Genomic DNA, 15386 nt, shown 5'->3' with positions numbered 1-15386 from the left:
ATTCTTAAGAATTATTAAATATCAATAGAGAATAAATAGAAATTTTGTTTTTCAGATTCTGCTAATGTCAATGGAAGAGAAAATGTTATAGTGATTCATCCTGATTTTAGGATGATTGTTCTGGCCAACAGACCTGGATTTCCTTTCCTAGGCAATGATTTCTTCGGTACTTTAGGTAAAAGCAATAATGATAACAACAACGAAACAGTAGCAATAGCAATAATAGTACTGTCGTCATAACACTGCTGTAATGGTTGTCGCTGAATGCTGCTGTGTCATCATCCCAGCCACCTGGGAGGGCATTTGCTATCCTGTTTTAGAGGGAAGATCTGATATTCACAGAGATTAACTTTTTCTAGGGGCACTTAGATAATGGGTGTTAAAGCCTGGCTCTGATTCCAGAGCCTGTTTTCTTAAACAATTACACTATACTTTGTTCTTTAGGGCATCTTAGAAGTAAAACACAAAATAAGTAATGATTTTTAGTGTTTGGTTTCTGTTATATCCCCTTAACTATGGAAAGGTTGGAGGCCAGCTCAGAATACTGATTCACATTGACTGGGACGGCCCTGGGCTAAACTTAATCATCAGGAGCCTTTAAGAACATTCCTTTCTATGGCAAGTAGGTAATTCTGAATATTGGTAATTCTCATACTCGGCATGCACAGGCTCAGTGTCCTAGGAGGATTTTTGATGTAGCAATTCCACATCAAGGAATTCATCCAAGGGAATTACCCATGCAATGATGTAAGCACAAAAATAGGCAATGTAGCATTTTTTATAGTAGCAAAAAATGGAAACAACCCAAATGGGACTGGATAAAGAAATTCTGTTATATCCACACAGAATACTGTACAGCTCTTTAAAAAAAAAAGATGGGATAAGTTTACCCATGCCAATTTAAAAAAATTCTCAAAATATAGTAAATCAGAATAGTGGATATAGTAGTCTACCATTTGAAATAATAAAAAACAAAAGGCAAGAGGGATATGTGTACATGATTATGTCTACACTCCTCCCAAATCCTCTTATCTCTCTGACCTCGTTTTCTATTCTGCTCTCCCCATCACTCATTCTATCCCAGTGTTTCTGCTTTACCGCCTCTTCCTGGAACATGCCAGGTTATGCTTGCCTTAGGGTCTTTGCATTAGCTGTACTCTCGCCTGGAATGCTTTTACCCTCGATATCTGCTTTTGCAGACAAGACGCCCTACCAGCCTGACTTCCCTACCATCACCATTTCTGATGTTTTACTCTGTGTTTTTTCTTTTTTTTTTGAAACATAGAATTTCTAACATTTTTACTTATTTTTTATTATTTCCCTATACCAGAAAATAAACTCCATGAGGACAGGGATTTTTGTGTTTTTTATCACTGATATATGTAAAGTACTTAGAGTAGTACTCAGCACATGGAAGACATTTAATAATTATTTGATGAATGAATAAATGAAGGGTAATTATAGCTTTATATTAATGTTACATTTGATTTTCCCCCCCAAAAGCAAAAGCTGTTCTTCCCATTTGTATTTAACGGATTTAGAATATGAGATACAAGTTTGAAGTTGTCGTGGCTTGTATTTTATTCAGTTGTTTTTATAAATACATAATAATGATAAAACAAAGAGTCAAATGGTTTCTAAGTCAAAGTAAGATCTAGATGTCCTTTCTTTCTAAAATGAACATCTTAAATAATGCAACTTTAACTTCATTTTGTCCCTGGTCTCCTGGATTATGAATCAGTAGAATTGTATGAACTTTTGATATGAGAAAGTCATCTCTCTTGAGCATAGATTATATTTTTGTAATATATTCTCAGTTGCCTAAATTACAGATGAAATATTTTGTGTTCCTACATTCCTTCTTCTTGATTCTAATTTAGACATTGTCTCTGTAGGTTTACTTTTCCAAAACTAACTTCTAAAGTATATTCTAGCAATCTGCACAACACAGAAATTATTTAGAGAATGATGATACCGATTCCCCTTTTTTAGCATACGTAAAACTTGCATATGAGATGGATGTATATAATTTCTCAAGCTATTCAACATTTGTTAAAGTTAAAAATGCAGTCTCAGAACCATATGAAGATTATTTTCCAATTGAGTGGAAAAGGAATAAAGCACCAAAGCTATATATGCTTGTATGTGTGCATTAAAAAAAGAGTAAGTGCAGGGAGCTGCTGTTAACATGGGGTGCCTATGGGGTAGCAAGTGGGATGGCAGAAATACATGGGGTTTCTCTTTTTTGCTGTTTATATTTGAGTATCTGCCAATGAGATTGTATTCAAGTATTATTTGTGGGGTTTCCTTTTCTTTAGTCATTTGCTGTCTTCTCTATGTCATCCTATTGTGGATGGGCTTTCTGTACAGCTTTATACATTTAAAAATAGCAGTGCTTTTGTGAGCAACCAGTGGCTCTCTAAACAACCACTGTATATTTCCTGTGGCATTATAATGGATTAGTTGCATGCTGAATGTGAAATTTTTTTCCCCTATAGGTGATATTTTTAGCTGCCATGCAGTTGATAATCCCAAGCCGCATTCAGAGCTCGAGATGCTCAGGCAGTATGGACCAAATGTGCCCGAGCCCATCCTTCAGAAGCTTGTGGCTGCCTTTGGAGAGCTGAGGAGCTTAGCTGACCAGGGGATTATTAACTACCCTTATTCTACCAGAGAAGTTGTCAACATAGTCAAGCACTTACAGGTATGGCAACCGCCTGTGCATAAATGTTTAAAAGAAACCATCAATCTTTTTTTAGACTGCTTAATTTATACCAAGTCTTTCAGTTTCTGTAATATTATACTGATTCAGGTGATATAATATGAAGTGTTTGTAATCTAGATTTTAAATCTAGAAGACCAGTGGACATTTTATGTTTAGTTTTTGAATTGAGTTTGGTAGTTTTATGCCGTGGTCATTACTAAGGAGCCAGGAAATTTGGTGGCGTTTCTTAGAGGGATGGGGGGCGGGGGGCAGACAAAAGAGTGGGACAGCAGGGAAACTTTATTACTATTTGACTTTATACAGCAAGCACATAGTATCTGAGTGAAAACAAAAGACTTAGGTACAGAAAACAAACTAGGAACCAACAGTATTGATTATATACCTGTAAATACGGCAAGAAAGTTTTATAACAGAAGAATGAAATTCCTTGTAGCCATGTATAATGGGTAGTCTATCAGCCTTGGTAAAGAAAACAAACAAAAAAACTATGTAAATTCTATTTATAACAGATAATTATTAGACCTAATGATTAGATATAATGTTTATAAGTCTATTTATTTTCAATTCAGCGATTAATTTGCTTAGAAATTAGGTAGTTCGTACAGCATGCAGAGTTGAAATAACTATACATAACAATTAGATGGTATATTATAATTTATAAAGTATTTGTTAAAAATTGTCTTTACTTTGTACTGTTTAAAAAACTAGGTGTTGTACTCATATAATCATATTCTTCTATTCAAACTCATTTAAGATGAGTTTGAAGAATGCTCAATAAAAATTTAATAATTATGAAATAAGAAAAAAATGAACTTTAAGCTAATAGTCATAGCCTCATGACTCTTCATCTTTGCCCCATCCCCATCCCTCCAAGGAAAACCTATAAAGAAATATAGAGAGCTTTATTCTGCCTATAAAACCATGATAAGTCCAGCTCAGATATCAGTGCTTAAGAAAAGACAGAGCCAGTGAAGGACCCAGAGGGCACTACTAGTGTAAATTTACACTAGTGTGAATTTAGCTGTTAGTAATACTTATTTTCTTTCCCTCTGCTACTCCTTATTTCTCTGTGCTTTATAGTTTTACTTTCTTTTTTCTGTCTTTTCTTGTTCTGTTATTTTTTTCATTTATTCATAGACCATTGACTTCTCTAAATATTTCTGTATAGATATTCAGTGCTCTCCTTTGTTTAAACAGTATTTTTTAATTTGTTCAATCTGGTATTCATTTTTAAGTCAGGAGATTTCAGAAAGCAGTAGAAGCCACTGAACACCACGATCTAACATTTGATCTAACATGATTTAACATTTGAGAGAACGAACTGTGCCCCCTTAAATCCTAATATTTATTTAAAAAGGAAAATCTTAAGTCATCAGAGCAAACATTAAAAGAGAAAATGTATATATTCCTCCTATCTGGTTATGAGACAAGGCTATTAATCTGCTAAAGTTCATTGGATCATTATTGTTCTGTCAGTTTTATAAATCTTTATACTATGTATTTTATAACATACGTAACAAGGTATTTTTTTTAATGCAGAAGTTTCCCACCGAAGGCCTCTCCAGTGTGGTTAGGAATGTGTTTGACTTTGATTCCTACAACAACGACATGCGGGAGATTTTGACTAACACTTTGCACAAGTATGGGATACCTATTGGAGCAAAACCTACCAGTGTGCAGCTGGCAAAGGAGTAAGGCAAACTCATTGTTGATAAAATGTTGAGTGTTACTGTTCTGATTCTCAAATGCTGATAATTCTGAATCTGCCTTATCCCCTACTAATTGAGTTGGTGTGGAAATTACTTTCCACAAGTAAACTTTTAAAATATATGTTGCTATTTGCTGACTGGCTTTCAGTTAAATAGCATTATTTAGAAGACTGTAAATTAAGAATTTCAATTATTTTGAATGTTCCAAGAGTAGATGTAATATAATCAAATAAAGGGAAATATTTGTTTCTTTAACAGTCTCTGTCTTTTTGTTGAATTACTATGACTCTCACTATTTCCTAATCTAGCACAGAATCATTGTACAAACATGAACACGACGTAAAGGGATAGTATGTGTGTAGTTAAGATGTTCTTATTTATGTCACCATATACTTTTCTGTTATGATAGTTTCTAAATTTATAATCATATTAATTTAAGAGATCTTTGGTTACTTATTTTAGCTTGACAGATGAAAGAGGCAGTGAAAATAAGGGGGTTTGTTTCATGTGGGCTGGTTGCCTGACTTTTATTTTGTAATTACAGGCTACGTACTTAAACTTTCCAAAGAATCTTGCAAATATATTGTTGACCAGAAAGATATTTGACAGAGTTTATTAGTAGAGTAGTTAAATCCATGCAAATTCACTAGAAAACAATTTTTAAAATGCATAACTTATTAACTTATGATAATGATTCCAATGCTTTGATATAAATATAGTTAGCATAAATTCCTAAGGCACAAGAATTACTTTTAAAGTATCATTTAACTTTAGTTTCATATAGGAGGCACTCTACCTTCCTTAGAAAAAAATTACTAAATATAAATTAATGGTTAGTTCAGCTATATGTGTGTCTTTACATATACACACCCACATATATAAATATATATCTTAAGTATATATACATCATACTCATTTACTCTTTGACGTTATTATAAAAACTTGTCAGAATATATGCCAATTAAAAATACATCATTAAAGCTTTAACAATTCCTTCAAGGATTTCTTAAAGAGAAACAAATATTTCCCTTTTTTGCTCAAAATAGACTTACATTAGAAATTATCAGTGAATTGGTTTTTATTATTAATGAGTGAGTAAATTTGTTTTGGAAAGAGTGATTTTGTTGCTGGTGGAAATGGGGTCCTTTCATGGAGTTGTGAGAAAAGCATTTGTGGGGACCCACATATGGGTGGTCGAGGTGTGTTGTAAGATTTACTGGGGTTGAAATGGAGAGATGTCCCCAGGTTCCCCAGGGTCTCATCTCTCCCCCCCCACACTGCATAAAAAGTCCAGCCTTGTCTTCAGAAGGACCAGAAATAGGGCCAGTGCCCAGAAATTCTGTGCTGTGCCAAGGCTTAGCCCAGTTTAGTCTCTGACTCTATCTGACTGGCTTAGTCTGTCCTGGGCTGCGCTCTGGCTGGTGCTGCGCTGCTGTACCCAGGCTGTGCTTGCAGTCTACCCTTGGAGCCCTCGCGGCTGCGGGCTGCGGGCTGCGGGCTGCGGGCTGCGGGCTGCGGGCTGCGGGCTGCGGCTGCGGGCTGCGCTATAGAGAGAATGCCTGAGCTCAGGGCAGGCGGCTGTTACCGGAGAGAGCGACTGATGTTAAGTGTGGGTTATATTATCTCGGGCTTGGGAAGGACCAGGCACCCTTTCAAGATAACCAATGTCCCAATTTTCCCGGGCTTCTGACGAGTTCTTCCCTTACCCAGTCCGTTCCCGGCTCTTCCCGGGCTCTGTGTCTCTCGTCCTTTCCGATTCTTTCCCCAGGCTAGGCTCTGCCCCCTATGGTTGCCATCTTACTTTCTACCCAGCGTACTTCATAGACGGATTTCCCCCTTGCGATCTTGGCTTCTGCTATGCATGTGCCCAGCAAAGGAATTTCCCCTCCTCCTTCCCCTGATAATCCCGATAATCTGGTACCAACTGGCGGTTCCCTGGGCAGGCTCTTCTTGCCTGCTAGGCGATTGCTGGGCAATTGCACAAGGACTACGTCCCCAGGGCCGAGGGGTCTCCTGGAGCGTGCGAACGAGCCTGTGAATGCTATAGCTTCCCAGGGCAACAGGCCCAGTGTTTGATTCAGCTCTCTAGTTTATAATGCTTAATGTCTAATTCCCTTTGCTCCCTTCTTTTATTAATATCTAGCTACCTAAGCTAACAATTTGGTGTCATTTGCTAATATGTAAAGCTTTCTGTAAAATACTATTTTACTGATTGATTAGTAGTGTTTATGGACATTTTGGAACTAGTTTGGTAATTTAATGGGTTTGGTATATCTTCTATATTAGAAAGTTAAAGAAATTGTCTTTAATATGCAGACTTCTTTTACTGCTCATGTTTTTTTTAAACTTTTTAAGTAAATTATGTCTTTATTTCAATTGGAAATAAGGTGATTTTTATTACCATTAACAAATTTATATAATTAGAACTCTAGCTTCTTAGAAACTAGGCTTGTGATTTAAAAATTAATTTTTTGTATTCTTACACAACTTGAAATAAAAATCAAAATACATATTTGGTGAGATCAATCAAAAGAAAATTATTGGCAATTTTATTTTCTAAGGAAGACAGATAAAATAATTTAAATTATTTATTCCTGTCCTCAGTTGTAAACTGAAAAATTCTTACCATGGCAAGTTAGTTCCAATTCTAGTACTTACTTATGAGTGGCGGCAAAAGTACATTAAGCCTGGAAACAAGATGGTTACACTTGTGCCTAACATGGGATTGGAAACAACTAGTTGTCCACCCACCGCATATAGCTAAAAATAGAGCTATAGCAGATGTGGAAGATGAGAGAATTTTTCCCTTGGGGTGGAGGTAATAGTAGACTACAATTTACACATTCAAAACATTTTTTCCTTGTCTGTGTATTGTAATGTCTTGGGCAGCTGAAAATTAGTGATGTCATTGCATTGACCTTTAGAGAAATTAACAGGTCCCATATGTCTATTTCTATCAAATTATCAGCCTTTTACTTTGAGAGGGTGGCATGGTAAAGTGAACAAAGCAATGGCCTGGGAATTCAGTAGTTAGTTGTACATTCAACCTGCATGCCTGGGTCAAGGAGAAATCAATTTTACCCTATTGGTAAAATGAGGACATTTTATCATAGATATCCTAATTGTGCAGCTTATTATTTAATTAGGACATTTTTGAGGATGGAATGGGGTGCTATTAATAACTGTGTAAAAAGATATAAGACTGTCCTAGTGAAGTCAGAATATGTGGTCATCTTCATATGGTTAATAAGGTTCCTTCCTCTTCTAACATCCTTTGCATTTTAATCTTAATTTTCTCTCCTCTGCAAATACAAAAACTATAATAAACAAGTGATACTAACACTTTTTTCCTGTGATGTAGCACACTGTTAATAGTAATCACATAGACCTCTGAAGATTTCAAGTTGTCTCCTTGCAGTCTTATGATTTACTTGGACTTCTCTAGATCTTTTGCTGAACCTTTCACTTCACTAGGCTTTTTGCTAAAGCAATTATTTGAGGCTGCTCCTGCCCACCTGTGCAGACACTGTGCTAGTGAACATCCGCCTTGGGTTTCTGTTACTAAGGAAGGAGAAGATGTTTTAATTACTATTAATATTCTTTTGGCCTGAATGAAAATATTTTTACTAATACCTATTATCTTCTTGTTCTGTAATCCAAACACAGTGCTTACTGAGTGGGAGAGAACTTACATTGGGTCAAAAATAAAATGGTCACATTCACATTAAGATGGGATGGAAGAACATTTGGCCACTCACTGCATATAACTAAAAAGGGATGTAAGGAAGATGTAGAAGAGGGACGTTTTCGCGTGGGGAGATGATACAGCGCCTCCTTCCTCAGCTGAAATCAGAATACACTTTGGTTGTTTGTGATGTCCCGTTAATGCTCCTTAGTAAAATTCCCATAAGAGAGATGCTGTCACTTCCCTTTTTGTTCTAAATAGTGCAGTGACGGTACCTATCTCATAGTCTCTGCACATTTTTAAAAGGCCCAATGTGCTATTCTGAGGTGAATATGACACCTTCTTTGTTAAACTTGGTACTTTTGGCCAAGTCTGACTGGGTAATTATTTTACCTTGCGTGATTGCACCATAATGCAGCAGATCTACAATATATTCCCAGATATTAGTACTGAGGTCAGAATTGGCTACCTCCACCTCCACACTGCATTAGCCCCTTCCCACTGGTACTTCCTGAGGTGGTGGTTTTTTAAAAATTATTCCTTTTTAACTTTCTAATACACAGGAAAGGACATGCCAAAGAGATGGTGAACGTAACCAAATGAGGCTCACTGAGAAAATTTTAGACAGATATAGGAGGATTTGAGTTAATTATCTGCGTTTTTAAAGAAATAATCTGAGTTCTTGAGTTTCAAATGTAATTTTGGGGGGAAAAACACACACACACACAATTAGGTCCAAGCACCCAACCAAAAACATGTAGATTATCTACTATAGTACAGATAGATAAAAATTTAAAAGCAAAGTTTGCTTGTTTCCGCCCCCCAAATGTGCTTTTATTTCTTTCTTTTTCTTTTTTTTTTAATATATCTTTATTGATTTCAGAGAGACGAGAGGAGAGGGAGAGATAGAAACATCAATGAGGAGAGAGTCATTGATCAAGCCTGCAACTGGGCATGTGCCCTGACCAGGAATTGAACCCCGATCGCCTGCATCCTAGGTCAACGCTTAACCTCTGAGCCACGCCCGGCCGGGCTATTTTTTAACTTTCTTTTATTTGAGAACAAACATACAGCAATATGTTTAGCAATAAGAGTTAATAAACATACAGCACATTAACTCTTCCAAAGTTAAAAGTGTTTTCCAAGTAATTTATGAACTCTAAAATGTTAGGGAAAATATTTGTTTTAAGGGAAGAAAAACATCCTGGGTTTTTTTTTCCACCTCCATTTTTAAGTGATTTATACAGTATTTTATCTTAAATTTGCATGCCACCCTCAACCTGACAGTTCTTAAGAAGAGAGAATTGCCATTTCATAAATTTAAGATGGAATGTACTCTACCTCTAAATAATAATAATGATGATGATGGTAATATAAACACTTATACGTAACTATATGCCAAGCACATTTTCAAATGCTCTCTTTACATGAATTTATATAATCCTCATAGCAAACTTATCATATATAAATATTATTGCATTTTGTAGATGAGGAATTTGAGGCACAGAGAGGTTACATCACTTCCCTAAGGTAAGAAAGCTAATGAGGCAGAGTTGTAATACACATAACATTAATTCCAATTCTAAGGACAATATAAGTAAATTGACATGTAGATTGTAGGCAACTTCTAAATCAGAGTCACTCTTTGGATATTAAAAATTACCAATAGTTTTGCTTTAAAAGGGCTTTGGGATTTTATGTAATCTACTGGGAAAACACCATTGGTCATGATATTATATAATATACATATCCTTATTCTTCAGAAAGTTATGATAGATTTGGATTTAGGGAGTTTATTCATATCTCACAATGAAAAGTAAGTCAAAAAGTGGATTAACACAGGCTTTTGGCACAACAAAGATCACTTGAGAGATCTCTTCATTCCCAATTAAGCTCTCCTCTTTTTTTTTTTTTTTTTTTTTGACATCATGGAGGATCATGAAGTAAAACACAAGGTAATTCATTTAGAAAAATAAAAATTCTAGAAAACTTTATTTGACTACCATATATATAAGAAGTATACTAGTGCCCAGTCTGGTGTGGCTCAGTTGGTTGGAGCATTGTCCCGTACACCAAAAAGGTTGTGGGTTCAATCCCTAGTCAGGGTGCATATAGGAGGCAATGGATCAATGATTCTCTCCCACATCGTTGTTTCTCTCAACAACAAAAAATCAATAAAAATATATACTCTAGTGGGAAATTTTTAAAAAAGAAGCATACTAGCCATCATTTCTTCCTGATTAGGAACACAAAAGCAACTTATGGAATCTTCTCAAAGGTTGTAGTCATTTTTAAATAAGTCAAACATACAGAGAATTTATCTTTTACCTTCTGAAGTTATGTATTTTCTCTCTCCCTGTCTTCCTTAGGAAGCATACTTGTCTTTAAAATATTTATTATTTATTTATTTTTTACATCCCTTTTTTTCTTTATTTTATTTTATTTTTTCCCCATCACCATTTATTCCCCCATATCCTCTTCCCATCCCTACCCCTACAACCCCGAAACTGTTGTCCATGACCATGAGTTCGTGCTCTTTTTCTTTTTTGCTCAATCCCTCCACCCTGCCCAACACCCCCCAACCAGAGCTGTCTGCCTGTTCTGTTTAAATGATCATCTTTCTTATTCCAAATTCTTTGTCCTCAGCTCTGTTGACTTCTTCTTTAATGCTGCTTTGTTTATTCTTAAGCCAGTTTCATTTTTAAAATGCGTTTTTACTGATTTCAGAGAGAGGAAGGGAGAGGGAGAGAAAGATGGAAACATCAATGATGAGAGTGATTGATCGGCTGCCTCCTGTACGCCCCCTACTGGGGGTGGAACCCGCAACCTGGGCATGTCTTTATGCATATGTTTAAATCTCATTATACTTTTCAGACATAAAAATGCTGTCACCGGGGAGGTTGCACTTCTCAGAATGGCTGTCATGGGAGACTTTCAAAGTGCCCGTAGCTGCTGAAGGAGCCTAGTGGAGGCTTAAAGCTACTCCTCAGACATCCTGTTGACACCCGTATTCCCTCCCTGCTTTCAAATACTTTAATAAAATATTTTAATTTCATTTTTCAGGCAAAATAAAGTAACTTTAAATTAATAAGGTTTAGGACTATATTAGCAGTTTTCCAATTAAGTTTCTTTAATATGTTCACATTTTAAACAATTTAAAAACACAGTGGTAGTGCTGTAGTAGTTGCCTGTGAGAGACCCTGGAACGGGAAAAGGAGGCCTCGCCTTCCATACTATTTTAATATTCTAAGGTGTATTATTTTCTATATATATTTTAAATGTCCACAGACAATCTAGCCACTGGAATATTTCATTCTATTTTCTTATTTAAACAAAATAAAAATTTTAAAGTAAAGGTCTAGTCTACAATTGGTATTTCTTGCCTCCAGTCTAGCAAAGATTGTGCTACACTGCAGTGATTACTCTAAAGGTAGAACATTGGCACCCTTACCAATGCAAACGAGAAGTTAAGTTAACGGAGCAATTCTGTGGCATTTCAACAAGATACAAGTTTAATCATTGATAGACATATCAAGTGAGGAGAGACAGCATGCTTTAAAGCAGCGAAAATAAAAATAGTTTATATTTATCAAGTGCTTACTAATTGCACTAAGCACTTTACAAATATTAACTCAATCTATACAACAATTCTATTTTTTTCTATTAGGCAAGTAATTTTAAATTTTTTATTATCTATTAGGTGTAGGGATGTGTGTGTATGTGTATGTGTGTTTCTGTTTTACAGATGAAGAGACTGAGTTTCAGGAGACTTTAGATACTTAACAAATTATACAGCTAATAAATGACAGGGTGGGGGATTTAACCACAAGTCTGTCTGCTCCAAAACTATCATCTTTTTGCTCACTCCACCATACTGTGTGTACAGTGAGAAAAGCAATGCAGTACAACACTGCACTACTTTATCTGCCAGTATCAAAAGCATATTTTGACAGACCTCCCAATGAAGGTAGCTGAGATCGTGCTTTCCTATTATAAGAGATGTTAGTATCTCATTGCAGTGTGTATTGCACGATCATGTTTAGAATTGATCTTTCTCTTTAGAGTAATGCCAGATGTACATATTTGTTGTCAGAATAGTTTCATCTTTATCGAATGTGTCTTTGAAAGGGGATCTGTCTAGAATGGGTTTTCTATGTTAAAGATATATCCTGTGTAATTGGAACATCAATAGCAGCTGCTGCTTCTCTGCCCAACACCAACCATGGGGTCTCCAAATTACTAGAGGCATTAAAAAGAACATCCCCAACCAGAGGCTCTCATTCGAATAATTTCATTAGGTTTATCTTTGAAAATAGGAATGATTATCAGTTTACTGTCTGTCCCATTAAGTTTTAAGACTCTCTTCTTAAAGTTTTGTGCCTCTCCTTCCATTTTCCTAACTGTTATAGGCTATAATTTCCTTTTTGTGTTCTTCTTAGTTTTTATGAACGAGTTCCCAGTGTTGGTCATGGAGTTCTAAGGTGTGCATTCCCACTTGGTGTGGGGACTTACTTTTACTTCATAAAAGAGCTGTTTGTTTTCAAACATAATGAGGTGTATATCATGACATCTCAGAACGAGTTTAAGGAGAAGAGTGGTGTTAGGTTTTATAGTTTCATAGTCTTTGCCCTATATTCTTTTTGGTATATTATGAAGTAGCTTCACAGCCATTTCATTTGCTTTCAACTCCTTTAATGGGGATACAGAAAAAAATAAAAAATATATACCCAATATTCATAGACAATGTCAAGATCTATGGCTCTTTTACTCATCTTAAGCAATCTCAGTTAACAGACTTAACCTTGATCCCTTAAGCATTGTGATACTTTGTGAAAGCCTGTCACCTGGCTGGGTAGACATCCCCAAACCCCACCTATAGCTGACTCTTCCAGATATACCTGCAAAGTCGATTGCATCACAAATTGAGAATCATGTAGTCAGGATGCAGTGGGGAAGGTTTGCCATGATGTTTTGCAACTTGCCATCGAGATGAGCAAGCGGGCAAGATGTTGGCAGTTCTAGTGTAACCAAGCACTCACTCTTAACTAACACTAGGTAGGGAGTCAGAAATGTAAAGGTGAGGAAAGCTCAATATCTACCCTCAAGGAAGTCACTCAAGTAAAGAGTGACTTGTGTATGTAAGAGCCACACAGGAGAGAGCAAAGACGAGGATTCCTGCCTTGTGCCCCGGGGGAGGGTCAGGAGGATAACCAGCCAAATATTTCAAGGAGTAGCAGAGAGTTCTAAGAGGACATGGTGCACTTTGGAAATTGCGAGTAGTTTAGTGACTAAAATTAAGGGTTAAGTGAAGGTATTATGTGTGGTGAGGCTGAAAGGGAGAGATGAGTCAGGGGAATCATAGAAAAATTTTAAGCCAGTCGTAGTATGGCCAGATTCATGATTAAGAAAGACCCCTTTTGGTTTTCTAAAAGATAATAAACTGAAAGACAGTGAGACTGAAGGCAGGAAGACCCGTTGGGAACAGCTGTAGGAATCCATGTGATGAACAGTGTGGGCTTCCGTTGTGGCTGTGGGAATGAAGAGGACATGAGTGATATTTAGGTGGCAAAATTCACGGATTCTGAGTGGCAGAGATTTGAGTGAGTGAGATACAAACCTTACCCTCAGTGAATTAACAATCTAGTTGGGACAACATTAAACTATGAACCTTGTTATGCAATGTTATATTCAAAGTTACATTCACAGTAGGGCTTTCTCATCCAGTAAGTTCCTCTTGTGAGAAATACAGAGCTTTTTTAGTGTGTGTTTTTCTGGAAAAACTTCCAACTGGAAGAGTTTTAGTCTCAGTTCTTTTTGATGTGGATAATTAGAAAAGGAAAGAACTTAAGATTCAAAAATACTTAAATGTGGTTGGAAAAGCAGATGGCAGAAAAAGAGAAGTTTTTGCAGTGAAACTTGAAGATGAGGGAAAGGAAACACAGGCCCCAGAACTGGAGTCTGGCAAATTCTGTGCGCAGGAAGAAAGCCCGAGATATGAGGAGCCAGCTGACAACATCTGCTTTGGCACTAGTGATGCTGGGCAGCAGCACTGAGACTGCACAGTGTCATTCTGGATATTGGGGATCGTGTTTGGGAAGTGTCAGCCAAGAAAAACAGTAAGTTTCCCCAAATATTTTTCCATCACATGCATCCAAATTACTCTTCATTTTTCTGACCTCAACAGGACCTAGGTGGCAGAGGTGCACAAGTCTAAGTTATAAAGTGAAAGCCATATGTCTAAATGCAGAGCCAAACCCAGAAAGAAAAACCCACACACATCCTCATTGTGTGCATATCGTTTGCCACAAAATTAATTTACCAGCAACAAGTGAGACTATAGGGAATGGAGATTCGGAAGTTTCTAGTAAACAAGGGAAGTTTAACTGGGAAAAGTAGTACCTATTATTACTAACTTAAAGTGTTTAAAGAGGATTTTCTGTTTTCTTTCTTTAGTGTGCTGGGTTTTTAAATTTTGTTTTAAATTAAAAAATATTTATGAAGGATTTTATTAATTCACTTAGGGCCTTGATCTCTTAAACTTTTCTTCCCTGTCAGGTCATAAATTTGAAAATTGCAAATTATACAGAACTCTGTCCTAAGAGTGCAAATTTACATGGAAACCCAGAAGATCAAGAGATTCATTCTGCCCAGAAAGAAATATGGGAGAGGGATGCAAGGGGAAGTGATTCTTGAATTGTGCCTCAAGAATGAGGATTTCATTAAACAGGCAATAGCAGGAAGGAATTCTAGACAGGTAATGGCCTGGTGGAAACATGAAGGCATAGCATGTTCAGGACTAGGAAGGAGCAGTTCAAAGTGGCTAAGGCATAAATTAACCGAAATGTGAGAGGAAGGGGTATGAGCCAAAGGTAAAAATATTTGTCTAGGTTATTCTGTTCAGGCTCCAGGAAACTCAGTTGAATAGTCCACTTTCATTTGTACCAGAGATTAGATTTAAAACATTAGTAATGAGCAAGGCCTGCTAAAATGGGAGTTGTTCTTTTTCTTCTCAAAGATGGGAGTAATTGGTGAATTTTTGAGAGTTGGTAGAACTACCCTGAAGGTTTCCTTTATTCCCATGAAAATTAGTAGTTCTTGTGGTAAGGAAATGTTTTAGGAATTGCTGATAATAGGTATGTCAGCAACTTCCAATTACATAATGCCCCTAGAAAGATCCAAATCTTTTTCATGTGTTTCTTTCATACTCCAGAAATAGTACTGGAAAATGTTCAGAGAAGACAGAAATTTGCCAGAACATACTCCTTAA

At 36.4% G+C, this 15386-nt stretch overlaps 1 protein-coding gene across 1 annotated transcript in view; it reads left to right on the top strand.

Annotated features, from left to right (window-relative positions):
* Nucleotides 1-15386, top strand: part of VWA8 (von Willebrand factor A domain containing 8) — a 333552-nt gene that overhangs the window by 185712 nt on the left and 132454 nt on the right. Inside the window, exons 24-26 of the mRNA XM_087814315.1 lie at nt 56-175; nt 2499-2704; nt 4265-4416. Of these exons, the coding sequence (XP_087670441.1) occupies nt 56-175; nt 2499-2704; nt 4265-4416 (478 nt within the window). The remainder of the gene's footprint in view (nt 1-55; nt 176-2498; nt 2705-4264; nt 4417-15386) is intronic.

This window comes from Miniopterus natalensis, chromosome 2 (genome assembly GCF_054644295.1).
Source record: "Miniopterus natalensis isolate mMinNat1 chromosome 2, mMinNat1.hap1, whole genome shotgun sequence".
Classification (NCBI taxonomy): Eukaryota; Metazoa; Chordata; class Mammalia; order Chiroptera; family Miniopteridae; genus Miniopterus; species Miniopterus natalensis.
The sequence above is the reverse complement of the archived record's forward strand: the minus strand, read 5'-3'. Positions and strand labels throughout refer to the sequence as shown.